Source organism: Cherax quadricarinatus, chromosome 68, assembly GCF_038502225.1.
Source record: "Cherax quadricarinatus isolate ZL_2023a chromosome 68, ASM3850222v1, whole genome shotgun sequence".
Classification (NCBI taxonomy): Eukaryota; Metazoa; Arthropoda; class Malacostraca; order Decapoda; family Parastacidae; genus Cherax; species Cherax quadricarinatus.
The window spans coordinates 4,266,457-4,292,527 of NC_091359.1; the positions used below are offsets into that span (position 1 = coordinate 4,266,457).

A 26,071-nucleotide genomic window follows, 5' to 3' on the forward strand; every position below is an offset into this window, starting at 1 on the left:
CCCCCTTCCCCTGTAAATAGTAAAATATATTAATATATGGCCTGGTGGGTAAAGCTCTCGCTGCACACTTCGATGTCTGGGTTCGATTCTCAGCGAGGGTAGAAGCATTGGGCATGGTTCTTTACACCTGTTGTCTATGTTCACCCATCAGTAAAATAGGTACCTGGGTGTTAGTGGACTGGTGTGGGTCGCATCCTGGAACAAAATTGACCTAATTTGCGGGAAATGCTCAGCATAACAAGCGGCTTTCTATATAGTAGTATGTCACTGATGTCAGCTATGGTCTGTATACCTTGTACATGTAGTAAATAAATATATTATTATTATATTATTAATGTACCTATGCTGTACAATACAATGGTAACCCCTCAAGGAAGGTTCCTTGATGTTGGTGAGGGGCTCTTGATTTAGGGAATTGGATCTGTGCTCCAGTTCCCTGAATTAAGCCTGAATGCCTTCCACATCCCCCCCCCCCCAGGTGCTGTATAATCCTCCGGGTTTAGCGCTTCCCCTTGATTATAATAATAATAATAATCCAGTTCCCCGAATTAAGCCTGAATACTTATCACATCCCCCTACAGGCACTGTATAATCCTATGGGTTTAGCGCTTCCCCCTTTATAATAATAATAATACTATGGAAGTAAGTCACTTGACTTGTTTTGGGTTTTCTTAGCTAATTTACACTATGTATGATAATTGTGTTTATGTGTACCTGTGTATAAACGGTTTAGAAAACCGACAAGTTGATAAATAAATCCAATGCAGAGAAAGGTGGAAGATGAGGAGGAGGAGGAAGAGGGACTGATTACCTCAAACTCCACCTCATCTTCCACCTTTCTCTGCATTGGACTGAAGAAGCCACTGACTGGCAAAAAAGTTTCTAGAATAAAGATTCCCAAACGTAGCACAAGTCTCTCATTTATCATGTGTACCTATGCCTAAATAACCTTAAGTGACTTATTTCCATTGGGGTGCATGATGGTTTGGAGTTTACAGCAGTGCTTCTTTAATATCTCAATAATATATCTGAAGCATTCCATCAGCAATGTCCTTTTCATGCCTCATAGTCTGTGATCAATATTAACAGCCCTGTTGTGCTTCTCCATGCAAATAAATAAGTAAATAAAAATAACATTGCCTCCCCTTGGCTAGTGTCTTTCAGTTAGCTTGCCCTCTTACAATTTTTTTTATAATTTTTGTTAAATACAGTGGACCCCCGCATAACGATTACCTCCGAATGCGACCAATTATGTAAGTGTATTTATGTAAGTGCGTTTGTACATGTATGTTTGGGGGTCTGAAATGGACTAATCTACTTCACAATATTTCTTATGGGAACAAATTCGGTCAGTACTGGCACCTGAACATACTTCTGGAGTGAAAAAATATCGTTAACCGGGGGTCCACTGTACACTGTTTAATATTACTGCCTGAAATGCTTGTTCATGATAGTGGCTTTCTTTGTGGGTAACTATTTCATTACATGTAAACTACAGTGTATACTATACAGGTAATAATTTTGATTTTTTTAATCAGCAAGTTAATTAAAATCCATGCTATTTGAACTTTTATTTTATGCTTTCAGTTATATATAACTAAATCACAGAAATTTTGTCTAATGTTAACAACCTATCTTTAAATTTCTGAATTGCCTTAAAAGCAAATGTGGATGGGTTGATTTAATCATGTTCGCTTGTACAGAGAAATATAATAGTTGGGTGTACATGCCAAAAGCCCTTTTGTATGCAGAGCATTTTGGGCAAACTTAGAGATAAACTTAAGATTAGGAAGGCAATAATACATACATAGCTCACATTGTCATTAGATGAGTTACAGTGAGTACAGGAGAATTGAATATTCTATCAGGTAATGCTACATGGCTTTGATAAGTCTAGTAGAGACTTATTACACTATTGAATTAATTAATAAAAATTACAGTATTACAATGTAACAATTAAAAACAATTTACAACATGATGTATTACAGTTTACTACTATTTAAAACAATGAAATTTGGTATTACAATGGAACAATTTACATTATGATGTACAGTATTACAATCTAGTACTATTTAAAACAATGAAATATAGACATCCTAATTTTGAAGTAGCAAATGGTTGAGCATTCATCAGCACAATATGAGTAGCTTTTGAGAAACTGGTAGTGATTAGGTACGGTTTGTCTGGTTAATTTTGGGTGATGAGGTGATTTCTTAGTAGGGCCTTAAACTGATTTACAGACAGGGGTCCTTTAGCGTGTTCTGGCAATGAATTCCAGATCTTAATGATCCTAGTGGGTTCACTGCTAACAAATCCTAGCTTTGCCATCCTTAAGTCTGTTTAACTGGAACCCTAATTCAACAGATACGAGTAGTAAGAATCTAATTATAGAACCCGATAATTCAAGGTGAAGTGCTTTGATGCTGGGGAAGGGCTGTTAATCTATCTCAACAAATTTAAGCCATCCGTCTCTTCTTCAGGTCAAACCCGATTACCCCCAATCATTCCCATTTCCTAGGTACTGTATGATCCTTATGGTTTTAAGCACTTCCCCACTATTATAATACTTATTTCTTTTAGACAAAGTGATGATAAATGAGTGTCTAGCAACATCTTGCATGTACAGTACTGTAGATTAGATACAAGCAGAGGATGTTATGCATAACTGATAACACATCTAACATTAGCACAGACTAGTTCAAGCTACCAACACGGAGTAAGTACTGCATCGCGAGCTTTTATTTAGGCCTTGTATATAATTTTAAACTTGGGGTTATACCTAGAAAATGTACAGAGAACTTTCACGGCACGCATAACGGAGATAAAACACCTCAATTACTGGGAGCGCTTGAGGTTTCTAAACCTGTATTCCCTGGAACGCAGGAGGGAGAGATACATGATTATATACACCTGAAAAATCCTAGAGGGACTAGTACCGAACTTGCACACGAAAATCACTCACTACGAAAGCAAAAGACTTGGCAGACGATGCACCATCCCCCCAATGAAAAGCAGGGGTGTCACTAGCACGTTAAGAGACCATACAATAAGTGTCAGGGGCCCGAGACTGTTCAACTGCCTCCCAGCACACATAAGGGGGATTACCAACAGACCCCTGGCAGTCTTCAAGCTGGCACTGGACAAGCACCTAAAGTCAGTTCCTGATCAGCCGGGCTGTGGCTCGTACGTTGGTTTGCGTGCAGCCAGCAGCAACAGCCTGGTTGATCAGGCGCTGATCCACCAGGAGGCCTGGTCACAGACCGGGCCGCGGGGGCGTTGACCCCCGAAACTCTCTCCAGGTAAACTCCAGGTAATACTTGGTAGTAAATTATGCAACGTTTAAGCAAGGGTAATCAAGTCAAAAGTGGAGAATACTGTATCTCATATCTCAGTTTTTTTTTTTTTTTTTAACAAGTCGGCTGTCTCCCACCGAAGCAGGGTGACCCAAAAAGAAAACACTTTCATCATCATTGAACACTCACTTCACTCACACATAATCACTGTTTTTGCAGAGGTGCTCAGAATACAACAGTTTAGAAGCATATACGTATAAAGATACACAACATATCCTTCCAAACTGCCAATATCCCAAACCCCTCCTTTAAAGTGCAAGCATTGTACTTCCCATTTCCAGGACTCAAGTCCGGCTATATAAAAATAACCGGTTTCCCTGAATCCCTTCACTAAATATTACCCTGCTCACACTCCATGAGCTCGTCAGGTCCCAAATACCATTCGTCTCCATTCATTCCTATCTAACACGCTCATACCCGCTTGCTGGAAGTCCAAGCCCCTCACCCCCTACCCCGCTTTCCTTCCCCTACAGATTTATATGCTCTCCATGTCATTCTACTTTGATCCATTCTCTCTAAATGACCGAACCACCTCAACAACCCCTCTTCAGCCCTCTGACTAATACATGTACTTTCATTAACTCCACACCTTCTCCTAATTTCCACACTCTGAATTTTCTGCATAATATTTGCACCACACATTGCCCTTAGACAGGACATCTCCACTGCCTCCAACCGTCTCCTCCCTGCAGCATTTACAACCCAAGCTTCACATCCATATAAGTGTTGGTACCACTATACTTTCATACATTCCCTTCTTTGCCTCCATAGATAACGTTTTTTTGTCTCCACATATACCTCAACGCACCACTCACCTTTTTTCCTTCAATTCTATGATTAACCTCATCCTTCATAAATCCATTCGCTGACACGTCAACTCCCAAATATCTGAAATCATTCACTTCTTCCATACTCCTCTCCAATTTGATAACCAATTTTTCTTTATCTAAATCATTTGATACCCTCATCACCTTACTCTTGTCTAAGTTCACTTTCAACTTTCTATCTTTACACACACTCCCGAACTTGTCCACTATCCTTTGCAATTTTTCTTTAGAATCTCCCATAAACACAGTACCATCAGCAAAAAGTGTGTCAATTCCCATTTTGCATTTGATTCCCCATAATTTAATCCCACCCCTCTCCCAAACACCCTAGCATTTACTTCTTTTACAACCCCATCTATAAATATATTAAACAACCATGGTGACATTACACATCCCTGTCTAAGACCTACTTTTATCGGGAAGTATTCTCCCTCTCTTCTACACACCCTAACCTGAGCCCCACTATCCTCATAAAACTCTTTACAGTATTTAGTAACTTACTACCTATTCCATATACCTTCAACATCTGCCACATTCTTTCAATATCCACTCTATCATATGCCTTTTCTAAATTCATAAATGCAATGAAAACTTCCCTACCCTTATCTAAATACTGTTTACATATATGCTTCAATGTAAACACTTGATCTACACATCCCTACCCACTCTAAAACCTCGTTGCTTATCTGCAATCCTACATTCTGTCTTGCCTCTAATTCTTTCAATAATAACCCTACCGTACACTTTTCCTGGTATACTCAGTAAACTAATTCCTCTATAATTTTTACAATCTCTTTTGTCCCCCTTCCCTTTATATAAAGGAACTATACATGCTCTCTGCCAACCCCTAGGTACCTTCCCCTCTTTCATACATTTATTAAACAAAAATACCAACCACTCCAACACTATATCTCCCCCTGCTTTTAACATTTCTGTCATGATCCTGTCAGTTCCTGTTGCTTTACCCCCTTTCATTCTACATAATGCCTCACACACGTCCCCCACACTCGCATCCTGCTCTTCTTCACTCCTAAAAGATGGTATACCTCCCTGGCCAATGCATGAAATTACCGCCTCCCTTTCTTCGTCGACATTTACAAATTCCTCAAAATATTCTCACCACCTACCCAATACCTCCATCTCCCCATCTACTAACTCCCCTACTCTGTTTTTAACTGACAAATCCATATCTCATATCTCTGTAATATTTAGTATTTTTTATTAGATTAAATTAAAAGTTCTAGTTTTCTTATGTTTAAACATAATACAGCTCTTAGCATATAAAGAGCTTTGGAATGTTCATAACAGATATCTGTGATACTTTTATTAGCCTCTAAGCTAGTATTTAATCTTTTATTTTTCTTCCTACTTGCCTAGTTCATCTTTTCAGTCATAAAAGTTGTGAGCCAGCCTCAGTTCACTTCGCTTATGGTATATCACCTCAGGATGTGGCCCACTACAGCTAATTAATAGTGGAATCTGGAGAAAAAGACAATTGCAGAGAACTTTGAGATGTTTCACCTATGGAATAGGCTTCAGTCTAAGACTGAAAAAGTCTGTTCTACAGAGAGTCCTCTCTTCATTTATGTCTTTTTCTTCACTTGTTGGCTTTATGCAATTTGTTTCCAGTAATGGAACCTGTTTACTGCTGGGCAAACAGTGGCAGCAGGTATAATAATAATAATAATAATAATAATAATAATAATAATAATAATAATAATTAATCATTATTTCTACAATTACATGATACAATTTATACAGACCGCAGCTAATATTAATAATATGTACACTATATAGAAAACCCCTTGTTATGCAGAGCATTTTGGGCAATTTGGGTTAATTTTGTCCCCAGGAAGAGTTCCATACCAGTCAGCTAACAGCCAGGTACCTATTTACTGCTAGGTGAACAGGGGACAGCAGGTGTCTAAAGGAAACACGTCCAAATGTTTCCACTCATACTGGGGATCGAACCACAGAGACTTGATCGATCATCTTGTCCTACCTGAGAATCAGACAAGGATGCTTAGTTTTTCTGTTACGAGCCAAATGCTTGTGACCACTGAGCTATAGATCAGTTATGCAAATCAGAATGAGCACCTAAGGAACACACTTTCAGTGAGTTTGTACGTATATGTGTTTGTGTTTGTGTGTGTAAGAGGGCTTGAAAATTTTCTTCAAAAATAAGTTTATATACAATACTTGAAAATTATAATAAAATACGTACATACAGAACAAAAAGTAGTACAACGTAGCAGCATGGAACGCTGGAGTGGTCGTGTTGCCCTGGTTACAGGAGCCAGTGCTGGTATTGGGGCAGCTATCTGTAGGCGACTCGTTGAAGCAGGCATGATTGTTGTTGGTGCTGCTCGCAATGAAGAGCGGATTAAGGTACTGTATGTTAATAGAGTAGTTAATTTCCTTGCTCTAAGATTAATAAAACATTAATTTGAAGATTTAGTATATTCCATAAATACTTATAATATTCTGTGTTAAACATTAAATAATATGCATTAGACTGAAAATGATGTACATGTACATGTAATTGAAATATGATAGTAAATGAGAATTGAGAATCATAAAATAACTTAATGTTCAATTTTGAAAGTCTTAGATCATGGAAAAATTGAGACAGTAAAATGCATAAATATGTGAATTTTATAATTTGAGTGTGGGCTGAATATACATGTACTGGATTACAGTATAGTACTTGAAATTACCTCAGTCCTTCATATGTATATATATAATTTTCCAGGCTCTTGCAAGTGAACTGGCTAACAAACCTGGCACCTTAACTCCAGTTAAGTGTGACGTCTCCAAAGACAGTGATATCCTCAATCTGTTTTCTACCATTAAACAGAAGTTTGGAGGTGTTGATGTGTGTATCAACAATGCTGGAATGTCTCACAACAAGTCCCTCTTAGGTTTGTGCTAAAACAAAATGGTATATTAAGTAGTGTTATTTCTGAGATTGAGTTAATGAACTACAGAATTCCTGTAGCAATTTGTTGAACTAATCCCAGAAAGATGTTTTTCATACTTCAAAATGTAGTACAGTCTTCTGGGAATTAGTTCTGATGAACCATTACAGGAATTCCATAGCTTATCTAATCCAGGGGTGGGGAACCTATGGCATCAAGGCCACATGTGGCCTTCTAGGGCATTTAGTGCAGCCTCCTGAATGAATTATTTTTCTTGAAGTTATTATATAATAATTAACTCTTTACAAAATAACCGATATTATGCAGTACAGCCTCTCCTCACTTAGGTACGTACTCGTTTACCGACAACTCTAGGTACGTACTCGTTTACCGACAACTCTAGGTACGTACTCGTTTACCGACAACTCTAGGTACGTACTCGTTTACCGACAACTCAGACTTACGATGGGCTTTCTGACCAGTTTGTATATCTAAATAATGTATATTAGAGCTGATTTCCTCTATTCTGATTATTACATTATGCAGTACATTACTGTATAAACATTTAAAGATATACCAGAAATGTTATAAATGGTGCAAAGGTGACATTAAAACAATATCAAAGATGGTTGGCACAAACCCACTACCATTATAGTATGCTCCTTACTTAGCAATGAATTCATTTACTGATGTGGTCTTAGGAACGGAACTCTGACGATGACATAAATGGTATAAAATACCGACATAATGGAAATATAAACACACATGCAGTATAATGTGATCCTTTATTGACTACGTTTCACCCACACAGTGGGCTTTTTCAAGTCACAAACAGATCTACCTGGGGTGGAAGGGATGCGAGTATTTATAGTCAGGTTCAGAATGCTGAGGTCAGGTGGAGAATGCTGCATCTGATGATGTACCGAGTGGGGTTGTAGAGTCTAAAATCTTGGGTAGCTTGTAAATGAGATTGGATAAGTTTGTGAGCAGACCTTCTACAGTGTTCTTATGTGGGATAGCAATGAAGAAGTTTCTTGGCAAGTGGTTCAGCTATGTTATAGAAGCCACTATTCTGGTTGAAGTTGTCGGATATAGAAATAAGTGATGATTCCAGGATTCTTCGGTATTGAGTGTTGTCTTCTGTGGCGATGAGTCTTGAGTTTCTGTAGTTTATCAAGTGGTTGTGTGAATTACGGTGTTGTACACAGGCATTCCTTGTGTCGTCAGACCTGCTTGCGTATTGGTGTTCTGACATTCAAGGACATTACCAGTGATAGACAGGACAAGCTTCCACCCTCTGCAGGGGTATACATAATCCCTTGTAATGACTGCAACAAGTTATACATGGGCGAAACATCAAGGGACCTCCAAACACGTATTTCAGAACACCAATACGCAAGCAGGTTTGACGACACAAGGAATGCCTGTGTACAACACCATAATTCACACAACCACTTGATAAACTACAGAAACTCAAGACTCATCGCCACAGAAGACAACACTCAATACCGAAGAATCCTGGAATCATCACTTATTTCTATATCCGACAACTTCAACCAGGATAGTGGCTTCTATAACATAGCTGAACCACTTGCCAAGAAACTTCTTCATCGCTATCCCACATAAGAACACTGTAGAAGGTCTGCTCACAAACTTATCCAATCTCATTTACAAGCTACCCAAGATTTTAGACTCTACAACCCCACTCGGTACATCATCAGATGCAGCATTCTCCACCTGACCTCAGCATTCTGAACCTGACTATAAATACTCGCGTCCCTTCCACCCCAGGTAAATCTGTTTGTGACTTGAAAAAGCCCACTGTGTGGGTGAAACGTAGTCAATAAAGGATCACATTATACTGCATATGTGTTTATATTTCCATACTGCATATGTGTTTATATTTCCAACGGAACTCTGTCGTTAAGTGAGGAGAGGCTGTACTGTACCTAATGATTCATTCAGTACTGTACTTGTCATTTCATACATTACGTTAAATGTTCAAACTTAAAATTCACTATCCTATGCATAATGAGTCTGTGACTTAAAAGGTTCCAGTCATTTTTGTACTACTGTTTAATGGGTGGTGAGGTCAACATTTCTGCTGTGCAAAATTGTTTTCAGTAATAAACATTGTTTATGAGTGTTTCCTGTTTTTGTGTACCATAGTCATTATATGTTTAATGGGTGCATGTAAAAGCCTTATTTTGAAAACCTGGGTTTACTTTATCTGTTGGATATTCAAGACTCCAGCCCTCAAAGTCTCCTTTACATCCTCCCTCCCTTTCCTGTATAAATAGTAAAATAATTTTTGTTTTGGCCAATAACAGAGGGAACACCACAAGAGTGGCGCGAGATGCTGGACATTAATGTTGTTGGCCTGTGTCTGTGCACACGTGAAGCTGTAGCATCCATGCAAGAACGCAAAGTTGATGATGGCCAGATTATCCAAGTCAGCAGGTAAAATATATATCATCCAGTAATATCTCAACTCTTTGACTGCTTATTTGTAGTGACTAGAATAGTGCTCTGCTTGGGTCTCATCTTGAATTAATTTACAATGTTAAAAATATTGTTTGTTTACAAAGTTCGTGATACATACTTCTGCATCCTCGTAAGAGCCCATTCAGCTTATCCTCTTAAGATTATGAAATATTTACTATTTTTTTTTTTTTATTTAAAAATCTTGCACTATTACTCTGTTTGCTAGTCTCACAATATCTCTTTATCTCTTCCTTTTATATTTGTTTATAAGAAAATCTGAAGATTTATTTTTAATTCAATCTTGCAGCTTCTTGTATCTTAAGAAATTGCAGTTCTTATGCAGAGTTTCAGAGTAAACAAAAATAAATTTCTCCTTAGTGTGCTAGTGACAATAGATTCCCCTGTTAGATGCATACAATATCCATTAAGTAAAACACCAAGTATAAAGTTTTCCTAGGAGAATTTGTGAACTGAAACTAAGTACAGACTCTTGCCAGTATGTCAGGTCATCGTATTGTACCACATGAAGCAACCCACTTCTACACTGCCACCAAGTTTGCTGTGACAGCTCTGACTGAAGGACTACGCCAGGAGCTCCGTAGTGCAAAGTCACACATTAGAGTTGCAGTAAGTAATTACAATGCTAATTTACCAGAATAATAACTAAATTTGTTGATTGAGGGATATGACACCATATGGAAATGTGAGAAAGGTGAATTGTTCAGGAATACGAGTGTGTGTGTGGTTCTTGTTTTGGCTGGTCCTGTGCTTTTTCACATACTACCGTGTTCAAAGTTAAAAACCTTTCAAATTTACCCCTCAAGGGAGGTTCCTTGATTCTGGTGAGGGGCTCTTGATTTTAAGGAATTGGATCTGTGCTCCTTTTCCCTGAATTAAGCCTGAATGCCTTCCATTATTTCCCCCCCCCCCCCATCCTTCAAACAGGTACTGTATAATCCCTATGGATTATACAATGCAGAGCATTGCTTAAAAAAAATACTGTACATACATGAAATATTTCTAGTTTAGTGATACTGTATTCTTCATGGGTTATTCTAAGGGAAACAGTGGACGATGACTCATCTGCACTACGCTCTCCCTGCTTTAGTTGCTCTCTTGCAATGTTGCACAGCTCCTGATGATGCACTGAGAAGTGTGAAAGTACCTGAGCTACAGATTCCCACCCCCTGTGGCTCGTCTTGCATAGTTAAAATTGGCCGTCTGCGATTGTTTGCAATAGGCTAAGATTAATCATTATTATAATCAAGGAGCGCTAAACCTGTAGGATTATGCAGTGCCTGGGGGGGGGGATGTGGAAGGAATTCATGCTTAATTCAGGGAACTGGAGAACAGATCCAATTCCCTAGCTCAAGAGCCCCTCACCAACGTCAGGGAACCTTCCTTGAGGGGAGGTTAAGATTAAGTTGTACTATCATCACAAGAATTTCTTGATCTTCCTTATTTGTGGGTTCTGATTATCCATTTGTACTGATGGACAACTAGCAAATAGATTCAATAATCCACTGCTTTTCTACCTCATTGACTTTTCGATGTCCAAAGTTCTCTATAATTCTGGTCATTTCTTATGAATCAGATTACAACATATTAGAGATAAACATGTAAATCCAAATAAACAATTGTTGTAAAATTGATTCTACTGTTTATGTAGCAGTTACTCTTTTGTTTATTTAATTTTGTGTACTGTATTATGATTTCTTTGTTCAAGAGCAGCATATTTTTGATGAATATTGTGATTTTGATAATTTCTTTATTATATAGTATGTATATTCAATTTTAGGCAATCAGCCCTGGTATTGTGGAGACTGAATTTGCTGGAAGAATGAACAAGAATGAGGCAGAGGGAAAGAAATTCTACAAAAACCTTGAATGCTTACAAGCAGATGATATTGCTTCCTCTGTGATCCACATCTTGGCTGCTCCACCACATGTTCAAGTGAGTTTATTTATGATGAGTGATGTCAAAAATCCAGTACACAAATAACCCGCACATAGGAGAAATGAAACGTGCAGTGTTATCATGTTTCCTTCTATGTGTGGGTTATTTGTGAATTGTTCCAGTCAAGGTATTGTACCTTTTTATTTTTCAGAAATCCAAATATAAATGAAGAATCTATCCTACACACAGTACAGGAGGGCCCCGCTTTACGGCGTTTTGCTTTACGGCGTTCCGCTAATACGGACATTTCAAATTATGACCAAAACTCGCTATACGGCTCCCCCCACCTGTCTTTCTAATACGGTCACAGCGGCCCACCGAGTTTGTTTACATTCTCCCTGAGCACATCTCCTTATTATGTCTGGAAACTTTCCAAAATTTCAAGTGTTTTAAAGTTATTTTATATTTTATATGTATTGTACTTGATAATTAAACTTGTGTACACCTGTACCTAAATAAACTTACACACTGTGCTGGCATGTAGGTACACATTAAAATCACTAAGAGTCTCTCTACTCTTGATGCAATAATAATAATAATAATAATAATAATAATAATAATAATAATCTCTTGGGCGCATTAATGTCGCATATTACGTTAATATAGACATTTCCCTTAATCTATCTATCTGATATTTTTTTCAAAATTATATAAGAAACACATTATGTAACACACAAACATGATACAGTACATGCACCCACAGTATAAAACTTTATACAAATATATACGAGATGTTTACCAAACGGTTTGTAGAAGTGTCGGAAGAATTACGTTTTCTCTAGCCCGTCACCTGTTACTAGGGATAACTGTAGAAAAATATTCCTTTCATATGCCTTCACTTTATAGCTATAATTCTGTACTAACTTGTACACAGTGTAAGAGTATTTGTTTCGTGATTTAATTATTATAATAATAAAAATATTATAAGGTAAAAGTTTCACAAACTCTTACAAATGTACATGAATGAACTAAAACTGGACACGTATTAATACCGTCTATTTCGCCTGACCGAGTGATCGTCCACAACCTGTTCAGTTTGTTTACGCTGTCTGAGCTCGGTGTATCATTATATTACGTTATACGTTATAACGTTACACACGTTATCATGTATATTACGTTATACACATTTTCATTAATCCATCCGTGATATTTTTTTTCAAAATTATATAATAAACACGATACATAACATAAATACATAACATATGTGTAGAGAACCTAGGATAACCCAAAAAAGTCAGAGTGACTTACTTCCATTGCCTTCACTCAGAGCATCATTTCTTCTCAAAATGATGTTACATGAGAATGGGAGTGTTCTTCTTTATTTATTCTACCGTATCAATGTAGAGACAACCTGTACACAATGTAACTTGTACACAAACCAGACGTGTACACTGTTTACAAAACTTACCTTCGCCTGAAATTTAGGTTGTTGTCGAGGTATAGGCCAAGGAATTTGCCCTCATTATGTCTGGCAATTAGAGTGTTGTCAATCTTAATGTTAAGTTGCGCAACACCTGCTCTGCTACCAAACATAATATAGTAGGTTTTGCCAGTGTTAAGTGTAAGTTTATTGGCTGTCATCCAAGTTGATATTTTGAGCAGCTCCTCATTAACAATGGTGTTGAGGGTGGCAAGATTAGGGTGGGAGATGACATAAGTCGTGTCGTCAGCAAAGAGAATGGGTTTCAGGTGTTGGGATATGTTTGGAAGATCATTGATGTAAATGAGGAAGAGCAGGGGTCCAAGGACACTTCCCTGCGGAACCCCAGTATCAAGTGGCCGTATTGATGAGGCTGTGTCTTTAATGGTGACATACTGATACCTATTAGAAAGGTAGGATTTAAAATATGCAAGCGCATGGCCTCTTATACCATAGTGGTCAAGTTTGTGGAGTAGGATCCCGTGGTCTACTGTGTCAAACGCTTTTCTTAGGTCAATAAAAATTCCTAGCGGATATTCCTTATTTTCCAATGCTGCGTAAAGTCGGTCTAGCATTTTTTATAATTGCATCATTAGTGCTTTTATTTTTCCTGAATCCAAATTGGCAGGGGTTGAGTATGTTTTGTGACGTTATAAATGAATATAGTCTCCTGTGCACGAGTTTCTCGAAGATTTTGGATAGCAATGGTAAGTTTGATATTGGCCTATATGTAGTTGTTTACGTCTGTAGGGTCACCAACTTTATGTATTGGTGTAACCCTTGCTGTCTTGAGTAGTGTCGGGAAAGTGCTGAATTTGATCACAGGTGTGATTTCCTACAGTTCAAAAATAGATTCAGTACTACAGTGCTAATTCGCTACAGTTGGTCAAAAAGGGGGATGGAACCAAGAGCTAGAGCTCATCCCCTTTAAGCTTAAATATGTAATTTACAATAGGTAATTAAAAGATTAAAAATATTATAAGTAGACTAAGTCAGGTGGTATAAAGTTAAGAGGCAAGTCCAGGAGCTAAAGTTCAACCCTCACAAACTCTGGTAAATACAGAAAGCTGACACTTGACACTAATGCACAGATAGGTAAGGATCTACTTGTATTCCTGTTGTGTATGTACCCATGATGCAGGTGAAGTGCTCTTGATCAAAGAAATTTGGAGTTTTTTACCCTTCCTTAGATCAAACCTTTTTACCTCCCATTTGCTGGGTGCTTTATGACCTTACTGATTATGTGCGTCTCCTTGAATATAATAATATAGGTGTTTGTATTTATGGTATTCTCTTATCTTTGCAGATTCATGACATCCTCATACGCCCAACAGAGCAAACATCATAAGATACACGAGGAAGAAATTCGTTCAAGTTTTCCTCTACACAAAGGACATGCTTATTGAATGGAACTGCCCCCCCCCCCCGAAAAAAATATTTAGATTGCAGGATCCCAAATCTGATGATTTTGTAATACTTGGTTGTACTTTGACCAATGATTTGATGCTTTAATAAAGGGAATTAAAATTTAAGGTTTTTGTTTGCTTTCCACTTTGATGTTGAGCAAGAACTTACGTTACAATACTGTCATTCCAATTATTTCATAGGGAGTGCTAAACCCACAGCAGTCAGAGTGCTTTGAGAAATTGGAAGCATCCAGGGTCATATGAGATCAAGAGCTCCTCACTGGTATCAAGGAACCTCCCAAAACTAAGTGCTAAACCCACAAGGGTTATACAGTATGATATTTTTTTTTATCAACTCTTTGGCCATTCTCCACCAAGGCAGGGTGGCCCCCCCCAAAAAAAAAAAAACTTTCATCATTCACTCCATCACTGTCTTGCCAGAGGAATGCTTACATTACAGTTTTAAAACTGCAACATTAACACCCATCCTTCAGAGTGCAGGCACTGTACTTCCCATCTCCAAGAATCAAGTCTGGCCTGCTAGTTTACCTGTATCCCTTCATAAATGTTACCTTGCTTACACTCCAACAGCATGTCAAGCCCTAAAAACCATTTGTCTTCATTTGCTCCTATCTAACACACTCACGCTTGCTGGAAGTCCAAGCCCCTTACACACAAAAACCACCTTCCCTCCACTACAGATTTATACACACTCAAAGTCATTCTATTTCATTCCAGCCTCTCTACTTGTCCAGACTATCTCAGTAACTCCTCCTCAGCCCTCTGGATAATAGTTTTGGTAATCCCGCACCTCCTCCTAATCTCCAAACTATGGATTCTCTGCATTATGTACTATATTTGCACAACACACTGCCCTCAGACATGACATCTCCACTACCTCCACCTTTATCCTTGTTGCAACATTCACCACCCATGCCTCACACCCATACAAGAGTGTTGGTTTAACTATACTTTCGTGGATAATTTCATTCTCATGAGAATGAAGTTAGCTTGAAAGCTCCCACACCTCCGTATGTCCTCGGACCAAGAGTATCACACCTAGCTTGGCTGGATGTTTGGTTCTTGTAGGATTGGGTGGTCCTATGGTTTAAGGCACCATGTGGTTCTCACTCACAATGGTGGGCCAGTACAACATGGGTTCGAATCCTTGGCTAGCACAGTGTTGTTATTGAGATTATATATACATGTGTGTGAGTGTGTGTGTGTATATATATATATATATATATTACTCTCTAAATGGGAGGCAGTTGGATTCGATCCAATTCCTTGCATCAAGAGCACCTCACCAGCATCAAGGAACCTTCCTTGTGGGAGCAAGTGTCACAATGGAACACAGACAACACAAGAAACTAAGTATTTTGTATATAATACGTGTGTGACTACCTGCTTGCCTGGGCATATGCCACGTGTGTGACTGACTACCTGCTTGCCTGGGTATATACCACGTGTGTGATTGACTACCTGCTTGCCTGGGTATATACCACGTGTGTGACTGACTACCTGCTTGCCTGGGCAGATACCATGTGTGGAAAATACTGTATATTTTCCGGAAATACGGTCATTTATAGGTAAATAGATGCCCTATAATGTATTTAAAAAAAGTGTATTTTTAAAAAGAGGACAGTCACCATTTTGGTTTGAATGAGCCAAGTAAACGTTAGTGTAATGGGAAGAATTTTTTGTGCTCTCGAGGTTAAAATTGGACTGACACCTCTCAAATAGGAGGCGAAATTGTTGGATGCACAGTCCTGCATAACTTGAGATATCAGGCGACTGGACAAGACAGCTCCAGGAACCTCAGATAAGTCTGTTATGTTATAACTCTGGCCAGTTGTTATTTTCATGTATAGAGAGTGAGGTTTTCTGAGTATGATACAACTTAATCTCCAGTTAAATTGGCTAGTGATTTTTTAGATATTCTCCTTCTGTTATATGTGTATCTATAATCATTTTTTAATTTTAATATACAGTCCACAAATTTATATATTTACCAGTATTCCTGGTGATACATATTTCATTGGTAATTAATAGGTCCAGAGCAACTTGTGGATATGAGAGTGATAGGTATCGAAGGGAGACATTTTTTGCGACCTAGGTGTCCCAAATTCCTACTTGTCTAAGTGATAAATAATAATTATCTGTGTATATTTACTGTTATGTACATAATGATACATTGCCTGGGCATATACCATGTGTGTGACTGACTACCTTCTTGCTTGGGCATATACCACGTGTGTGACTACTTGCTTGCCTGGGTATATACCACGTGTGTGACTGACTACCTGCTGCCTGGGTATATACCACGTGTGTGACTACTTGCTTGTCTGGGTATATACCACGTGTGACTGACTACCTGCTGCCTGGGTATATACCACGGGTGTGACTGACTACCTGCTTGCCTGGGCATATACCATGTGTGTGACTGACTACCTGCTGCCTGGGCATATACCATGTGTGTGACTGACTACCTACTTGCCTGGGCATATATCATGTGTGTGACTGACTACCTGCTTGCCTAGAAACTCCGTGCAGGTGAAGACAAAAATATGGCGCAATACCTGAAAATGCAATATTCTTCTTGCTTCGATTGTAGTGAAGGTTACTATTAATTTAGAAGGCACTTAAGCAATCAACACTTAAGTAAGCAGTGTCAAGTAGTGTTAGGTTCTATTATACCCGTAGAGTCCTGCATGATTAGGGACTTTCTATTAAGGTTCCAACATATACCATCAATTTTTGTAACCATTCTAAGCTTTTCTAGAAATTTCAATTTCAATCCCACCAGTTTTGGAATTCACCAGGATGCCGGTGGCTATCATGAGTGAGCGTGAGTAGCAGCTCCAATTCCTTGGATAAAGAGCCTTTCACCAGCCCCAAGGCATCCTCCCCCCTCCCTTGAAGATAACTGATCATCCAGACGTAGTGTCCCTCCTTACTGGGGACTTGACTATCAACCTGAGGGACTGGTTTACCGTGGAAGTAACTGGAAAGCAACAAGTCGTGAGGACATCTTTAGGAAGATTTTACTGTGGGTGTTGAAGTGTACTGATTTGTTAGTGTTTAAAGTCTATTTACTACGAGGGACAAAGGCTAGTTGTCGATGCACCACTAGTCAGGGATAATTTAATCCTGCCGTAAGTGAGGCAAAGACTTCTTAATTATACAAGACGTCTTCCACTGTCAGGACAGTGAAAATTAATTTGAAAGTTGCCTACTCTGATGGATGGGAATTTATTGTGTAATTTTAAGTTAATGAGATGACACCTCCACGCATGTTAAGGTGACTAATATATTTCAATATAATTTGCAGTAAAATATTGCTAGCACAGGGGCTGTACCCTATGTGAATGATCACAATATATCCCATTGTACGGGTACTGAAGCGATACATTTAATCATTACATAAAAATGTTCCTAACACTGTCGATACAGTTTAAATTAATCCACAGTTAATACGATTACATACAACGAAATGTGTACCAAGTGCTTAATACCTTTTTCAGGTGTTTATGTATCCTTGACTAACGATGTACAGATTACAAAGAGCCTTATTAGTTTATCATTATGTAGTCGATAACCTTTGAACCTAATAAATGAACCAAGCTTCCACATGTCAGAGAATAAAATATCGTAAATATGCAAGTGATTTGGGGCTTTAATGACTTGTGCAGGTAATAGGTCGGAAATTTACTTTACTATGTGGTTGCATCATCCTTTGTAAAAGCAAATTCCTTAATAAAGGTCCAGCATAAACATGAAACTGCAACTCTGATGGGGCCGTCGACCTTTACCTTGGCAAAGACAGCCAGACCTCGGCGGTGTTAGACGTGAGGAAGATCCTGGCCAGTCGCACTTTCTCAAGCTCACTTTACACTCCACCGCTCCTAGGTGTACTGTGTCAGCTCCCGCATGTGTAGAGGTGATATTGCTATTTTATCTGCAGAAGGGATTTCACATATTCAGCAACGAGTAACTTCCCAAGGCTAAATACCAAGCATTCCCCTTTGCCTGAAAATCCTGAGACTTTACACATAAATTAAGGAGGCTATTGATGTTTGCAAAGTGCGTACATAGCAATACTCTCCATACTACAGGTTCGAAGAAATTCTAGTTTTTTTTTTAACTATCAAACAAGGCACTGCATTGCAAGAGCATACCCAGTACCATGACGATGCGCAGTTATTGTGGTAACTCATGCACTGATGGCTCCTGGTATTCACAGTAAATGGAAGATTAGTCAAGGTTTTGCCTACATTTGGAAGGATAATTAACAATTTCAATTAGCTGCACTTTGTTTCTTTCGCCAAAACGGCGGAAGAAGTGTTCAGAAGTGGCAGAGGTCATCATGAACCTACGGATATCAGATTATCCAAACCAACCTGAAATTCAAAGTTAAAATATAAAGCGTTCTACGTCTGCAACGTTAATAGATATCTGAGAAATAAATTTTAACTGCGATAAAAAGAGAACTTGGCACCCTTAAAACGATGCTTACCAAAGTGATCATCTGTGTGCTGACACTCATGCTAAATGTCGAGGGAGGCAAACTGACTTTTTCTACCAGTCATGACGACCTTGAAAAACTGAAGAGGGGTGCGACGCCATCCTTAGGAACGCTACCTCATCGTAACCAAGCATACATCGACCTCCAGGACGATACAACAGGTGAGGATTATTATAATCATAGGAAGGTATTAAGCTCGTAAGGGTCTTACAGCACCTTTCAGAATGGGAGGTAATTAGATTTGATTCTAGAAAAAGAGGGTTAGTTCCATTTCTTCACTAGTAACAATGGAACAAGAGGGAAGAAGGGAGGCACTAGAGAAAACGAAATTCAAATCCAAACTTTATTTCTTTGTGGTACAAAAATAATGTAGCTGTAACAAAACATTAGTAGGCACAAAAGAAAGCCACTAGTATGCAAAACATTTCGAGCAAGCACGTGAGAGTACAAAGCCTGATGTATTTTCAAACTATACTGCTAACAATAACGAAGAAAAAAAACTGATTCCAGAGCAAACCTTCATTGTGACAACGCATCGCTTTGTATAGAAATATACATGACAGAACTTCTTCACACAGTGAAAGCTCGACTCAGTGAAAGCTGGTTCTACAACTTTTCCCCAGGATACGACCAATAACAGCAGACTAACATCCAGGTACCCACTTACAACTAGGTTAGTAAATTTAATACATCACCTATTATTATTACGACAATTAAAACTAAGCGCTGAACCCACAGGGGTCATAACCTCAAATATATGACGAGTACTGGGCATTACCTCGTTAACAAAGTTCGATTGGTAACGCACTCAGCTCATACACTGAGGTCCGGAGATCGATCCCCAGTACGGGTGGAAACCATTAGGGCGTATTTACTTAAGACACCTGCTGTCCATGTTCACCTATCAGCAAAATAGGTACCTGGTTAACAGGAAATCAACTTAATTCAGGGAAAAATCTTAATTTACTTGGAAGCTTATTATTCGTTTTTATAAAATACGAACTTAGGAAATACATTACTGTTTCTGTTTTTAATTAAAAAAAAAAACTTATCACAACCTAGCTCACTTTACTAGGTGTATAATATTCAATACTTTGTCCACATGCACACCTGGTCACTATTTAGCTAGAGCACGGTCTCACTCAAGGAAACTGTGTTTGGAAATAAGGAAATTTAAAAAATACACACACCAAACCACGTTTTTCCAAGCACATTTTTTATATATAATCTTGCTCGCATGAGAGAAGCTACTCAAGTTGTCTGAAGTGATCAAGAAGCTGTAACTGTAAAGCAGTTCAAGGTCAGTATATAACAGGACGGACTCTTCATGCATGCCATGCAGTTACAATCTAGTTCCTAAGAGCCCTGAGTCAGTCCCACTTACACGGGGTCCATGTCATATCCATCAGTGAATTATAATCACGAAATATATCGCCACTTAACCCTATGCAGAAACTGATACCAATATAGTCATTACTGACTCTGAAAGACAGGAAATTCTGCTCTGTATGTGGCGAGCAGAAAAAAAGTGAAGCCTGACTGACATACCTTACCTGTAAATATGACCAGCTAAGTGACCCACGAGGAAAGACCTAAAAAAAAAAGGGGGGGGGGGGGGGGGGGGGAAAGTGAAAAAATCATGATCAGAGGTTCGCTTATGCAGAAGCTGCAAAACTTCAGAAACGTGTAAATTATCTGACAAGTCGCTGAACAAACAGTACAGACTCCTATCATAACTTCCACAGATCCTGCCACAATTCAAGATTCCACACTTATCAAGATACAAGTATAATTACGCTCATCTCAACAATATAGACAGTCCAGGATCCTTCAACACAACGACCAACAAAGTATTCCACTTACATAATCTAAAAATGAAATTTCTTCAAGATATGACATCCACCAATGTCTGTACTGGAAATCAAAACTCAACTGGCCATCAAATCAAATCAAAGTTTATTCTCTATAAGGATTACAATGCGGGGTTTACAGATTTTGGTTATTGTGTGGTTTACATGTAATAAAATACTAATTACAGAGGGGGCCACTAGAACACCTAGCAAGGCTAGGCATTTTGGGCAAACTTTGAGTAATTCTTAACCCTAAATTATTACAAATTGTGGAGTAAGTTGACTAAATACTAAGTGACTAAATACTAGTTTGTGGGTTTAGCAATGTGAATGCTTTTGTTTTGGCACAATACATAGTTTCTATATTGGAGTATCACAGGCAAATTTGTGACTAGTTAGGAATCATTATTTTAAGATTAAGATACGTATTTTTGTGCTTTTAGTCAAATGGGTGAGTGTGTAAACCAGCGACAAAACAGAAAAACCTTCAACAAATAAGGCAACTCCAACTGTCGTTCAATATCCATTCACCAGCATCAAGACACTCCTTTGGAAAGGTTATCATGGCATATTTTATAAACGAGAATCTTAAAATACAACAAGAGACAATACCGTGACTGGAACAATACACAGGAGAGTGAAACTTAGGCTGATGTTTCATTCCGTCTTGACCATTGATGAGTACCTACCTAAAATATAACTTAATATAATTGAAAATCACTCATGAGATACACTATTTTCTGGTGACTTAAATTAAGTCTTTATGAATAAGTTACGATTGTAACCAGATATAAACATGTAAATAATTAAAAACTTAGTGGAATAAACTATTAACAGTTTGAGGCCAAGTCCCTGGACCCATTATGTTCCCCTATAGTCTTCTACCACCCACAGGATGGGTATGCCTACAGGATGGGTATGCCTACAGGATGGGTATGCCTACAGGATGGGTATGCCCACAGGATGGGTATGCCCGAAATGCCTAGGCATGCTTGAGGTCTTCTTTGTAATTAATATTTTATATGTTAACCACACATTGTAAGCTTTGCAAAGAAACAAACAATTTTCATTTTCATAATAAAAATAATTCAATTAACTTGTAAAGTGACCCCCCATGTAGGTTTAGCTCTTCACCGTATATTAGTTAACATATCTCCACTTCTGAACCTTTAAAAGGATGGTGATGGTCACATGAATGCTAGAGAAGAACTTTTGGATCTATGAATTTAGGTTACTTTCCGTTTCCTTGGATCAACGCTAATTGTTTCCAGTTCTTTAGGTACAAGTTCAGCAATTTGTCTGTGAATGTTATATGAAAGTAACACTAAAACAATAATAATAATAATAATAATAATAATAGGTTTAGTGATATTTTACAAAAAAAGAATATTTACCTGTAATATATATAGTTATTCTAATAAGAGATTCAGAAATATACACCTTTTGGTGTATATCTCGGTATATTCGCTAAAAGTCTAGTCCCTAGTCTCGACTGACGAACAGGTGAATGCAACCTTAATGAGCCTCGTGTGGTCGATAGGCTTTAAACGTAATTAATCACTCTAACCTAGTTCATTCTCTTCCTCCACAGCTACTAGTGACGCCTCTTCTCTGCCAAGCTCCCACAACACAGGTGGTTCACCTAACTGGTCAGCGCCACCTGATGTATCGGTGCCACCTGCACATACCTGGTGGAGTCACCTATATGATGGTTTCCGTAATCCTTCTCCAGGCACTGCGCTGCGTTCTCCCAAGTCCACTCTAGCTCAGGTGGCTCCTCAAACACAACATACAATTCAGTTTTTTACATGGCTCCATAGTCCTGATCCTAGTGTGCAGGAAGAGAAAATTCTCGTTCCAGTTTCTAGTGATTCACATGCCACAAGTGAGCATTTTCCACTGTTGTACAAGGCTCAGACATACCAGCCTCCCGAAGGCCAGACACTTGAGTACCCCATCGATTCAAATTCGTCCTTCGATGTGTCGCAGGAGAGGCCTTCACCGCCTCCCTCTGAAGCCCTCGCTAACTTTGACAATTCTGAAAGCCTCAGAACCATATTGTATCCTGAAGAGTCTACCAGTATAGGCTACCAGGATAGTTCTTCTGATTCTAATTTACATTCCTCCGTTTTTCTGTCCAATACCAGGATAGTCTACCCGGATAGTTCCATAGATTTTAATTTCGACGAAATCAGTTTTTCCTCAACCACAAGCAGAGTAGTAAATAAGGGTCATAGGAAGACAACACCTTCCAATACCAGGATAGTCTATCCAGATAAGAGTCATTGGAATACAACACCTTCCAATACCAGGATAGTCTCTCCAGATAAGGGTCATTGGAACACAACACCTTCCAATACCAGGATAGTCTATCCAGATAAGGGTCATTGGAACACAACACCTTCCAATACCAGGATAGTCTATCCAGATAGTTCCACGGATTCTAGCGTACAAGTAAATACTTTTCCATCACCAGATGCAATGGCAACCGACGTTACCACCACACCAGCCTCCAACACAAACTTCACTACACAAACATCTAAACCTGCAGAGACAGACATTAAGATTATCATAGATGTACCACCCCGCTGTCGCCCCCCATGTGAGAGGCAAGCTGGGCCAGTCTGTATAATCGACCACTTTTGTCTTAGGATAGGTACAGATCAAAAACCGGGATAAATACATACTGACAAGGGTCTTAGTCATATGACGACTCGCCGTTAGAGCTTTTGGTCATATGGCCGAGGCCTTTCGCTGACTTATCAGTTCACAAAGAAAAATCTAAATCCACATGGTCATTCAGCAGGGTAAGAATGACTTATCTTCTACGTGAACAATCAAGATTTGATCTTGTTTAGCGATGTACTATCACTAGAGGGACTAACACCGAATATCATACTCACTAGAATGACAAATTACTGATCATATAATGAGTGATAATACGCACCTGTATCACAGAGACAGCAGACTCCAAGGTTGGAATATAGACAATAAGCCAGCACATAGTAACTTAAGACACGTAGACAGACCAAACGTTTATTACAAAAAGCTATGCTGATTACATCATGATCCATACAACAGGGCATAAGTAACATGGAATTGACTAGGCCTCATATCATCCAAGACTAAGATACTGTGCTGAAAAAAACAAATGACATGCCCCCCCCCCCCATTTGTCTGCAGAGTGAAAACATCAGCTACGTTAATTACAGATACATTGCTATAGAAATAACCTTCAGTAAATCAACTAAAAAAGAAAAACTAGGTTACATGCTCTGAGAGCTGTTGTTGGCTACAACCTCAGCTATGGTGAGAATGATGGGCACATTATTATTATTATTATTATTACAATCAAGGGGGAAGCGCTAAACCCGGAGGATTATACAGCGGGGAAGTGCTAAACCCGGAGGATTATACAGCACCTGGGGGGGGGGGATGTGGAAGATGTGGAAGGCATTCAGGCTTAATTCGGGGAACTGGAGCACAGTTCCAATTCCCTAAATCAAGAGCCCCTCACCAACATCAAGGAACCTTCCTTGAGGGGATGATGGGCACAGCCTACACAAGCTCTTATATTATTGATCAGCTAACATTAACATGGGCGCAGCATATAGAAGATTATCTCCAGCCCTTAGAGCTAATGCCAAACTAACCCCTCAGAATTGTTCTTAGCTGTTCTTACACTATCAGAACGTTCTTAATTTAATGAATGATTATTATTATTATAATCAAGGGGAAGCGCTAAACCCGGAGGATTATACAGCGCCTGGGGGGATGTGGAAGGCATTCAGGCTTAATTCGGGGAACTGGAGCACAGATCCAATTCCCTAAATCAAGAGCCCCTCACCAACATCAAGGAACCTTCCTTGAGGGGAATTTAATGAATGAGCTTGGTATTTCTAGTATTAGTGATGGGATAATTGAGATAGAACTGAACTTGACATCATAAACCCTTATAAATATCTAGAAATAAATCTAAATGGATTTTCAAAACAGAATTATGTTTCATAATCTACATGAACTGTATCACTGTAGAAAACAAGAACATTTCACCTCATAATTATAACCTTAATTTTTAAAGGAGTGGAGGAGTAAGCCAGCTGAAGGTCTCTGTCAGATGACGAAAAGCTTCAGCCGCAGGTCATCCTATGATTAACACCCACGTCAGGAAACACTGGAGTTTACCTGGAGAGAGTTCCGGGGGTCAACGCCCCCGCGGCCCGGTCTGAGACCTCACCTAATTTCACCTTGCCATGGGAGTTTCATTTATCTTAGCGCCCCTCACAGGAATCTCGTCACTAATATTCCCTTAAATTACTCGCAGAGGCAACTGCTCAATTAGAAATTTCACGCTTAACTGTTCATAATTATACATTACACACTCGAAAGATCACTTCCACACGAGCAATCACTGAGAAAAAACGCTAAACACGTATGGGTCACAATGCTTCATTATTTTTTTAGTATAGTTCTATTATATTCACATTTTTTTTTGCTTTCATTATTGTAATAATGTTGGTAGAATTACCGACAATATGCTATGTAAAGGGACACAAGTGCAGCTAATGTGACACTGAGGCAACGTTTCGCTCTCCATGAACTTTGTCAAGCCGTTATATTGTGTCTGGATTACCCCAAAAATTCTGGATCTCTTGGAATGTTACTTGAGTCTTGCCCTTCCAAGAAGGGCAAGACTTCTGACCTTCCAAGAAGGGCAAGACTTCTGACCTTCCAAGAAGGGCAAGACTTTTGACCTTCCAAGAAGGGCAAGACTTTTGACCTTCCAAGAAGGGCAAGACTTCTGACCTTCCAAGAAGGGCAAGACTTCTGACCTTCCAAGAAGGGCAAGACTTCTGACCTTCCAAGAAGGGCAAGACTTCTGACCTTCCAAGAAGGGCAAGACTTCTGACCTTCCAAGAAGGGCAAGACTTCTGACCTTCCAAGAAGGGCAAGACTTCTGACCTTCCAAGAAGGGCAAGACTTCTGACCTTCCAAGAAGGGCAAGACTTCTGACCTTCCAAGAAGGGCAAGACTTCTGACCTTCCAAGAAGGGCAAGACTTCTGACCTTCCAAGAAGGGCAAGACTTCTGACCTTCCAAGAAGGGCAAGACTTCTGACCTTCCAAGAAGGGCAAGACTTCTGACCTTCCAAGAAGGGCAAGACTTCTGACCTTCCAAGAAGGGCAAGACTTCTGACCTTCCAAGAAGGGCAAGACTTCTGACCTTCCAAGAAGGGCAAGACTTCTGACCTTCCAAGAAGGGCAAGACTTCTGACCTTCCAAGAAGGGCAAGACTTCTGACCTTCCAAGAAGGGCAAGACTTCTGACCTTCC

At 39.1% G+C, this 26,071-nt stretch overlaps 1 protein-coding gene across 2 annotated transcripts in view; it reads left to right on the forward strand.

Moving 5' to 3' along the window:
- Positions 1-14,491, forward strand: part of LOC128697819 (dehydrogenase/reductase SDR family member 11) — a 14,835-nt gene extending 344 nt beyond the window's left edge. The window contains exons 1-7 of one of the 2 annotated variants that reach the window (XM_053789742.2): positions 2,608-2,716; positions 6,411-6,568; positions 6,933-7,101; positions 9,429-9,558; positions 10,080-10,209; positions 11,381-11,536; positions 14,266-14,491. In XM_053789742.2, coding sequence (XP_053645717.2) covers positions 6,437-6,568; positions 6,933-7,101; positions 9,429-9,558; positions 10,080-10,209; positions 11,381-11,536; positions 14,266-14,307 — 759 coding nt within the window. In that variant the 5' untranslated portion in view covers positions 2,608-2,716; positions 6,411-6,436 and the 3' untranslated portion in view covers positions 14,308-14,491. Of the gene's footprint in view, positions 1-2,607; positions 2,717-6,410; positions 6,569-6,932; positions 7,102-9,428; positions 9,559-10,079; positions 10,210-11,380; positions 11,537-14,265 lie in introns of those variants that run through there. The other variant, XM_070099608.1, reaches the window with a different exon arrangement.
- The last annotated feature ends 11,580 nt before the right edge of the window (positions 14,492-26,071 follow it).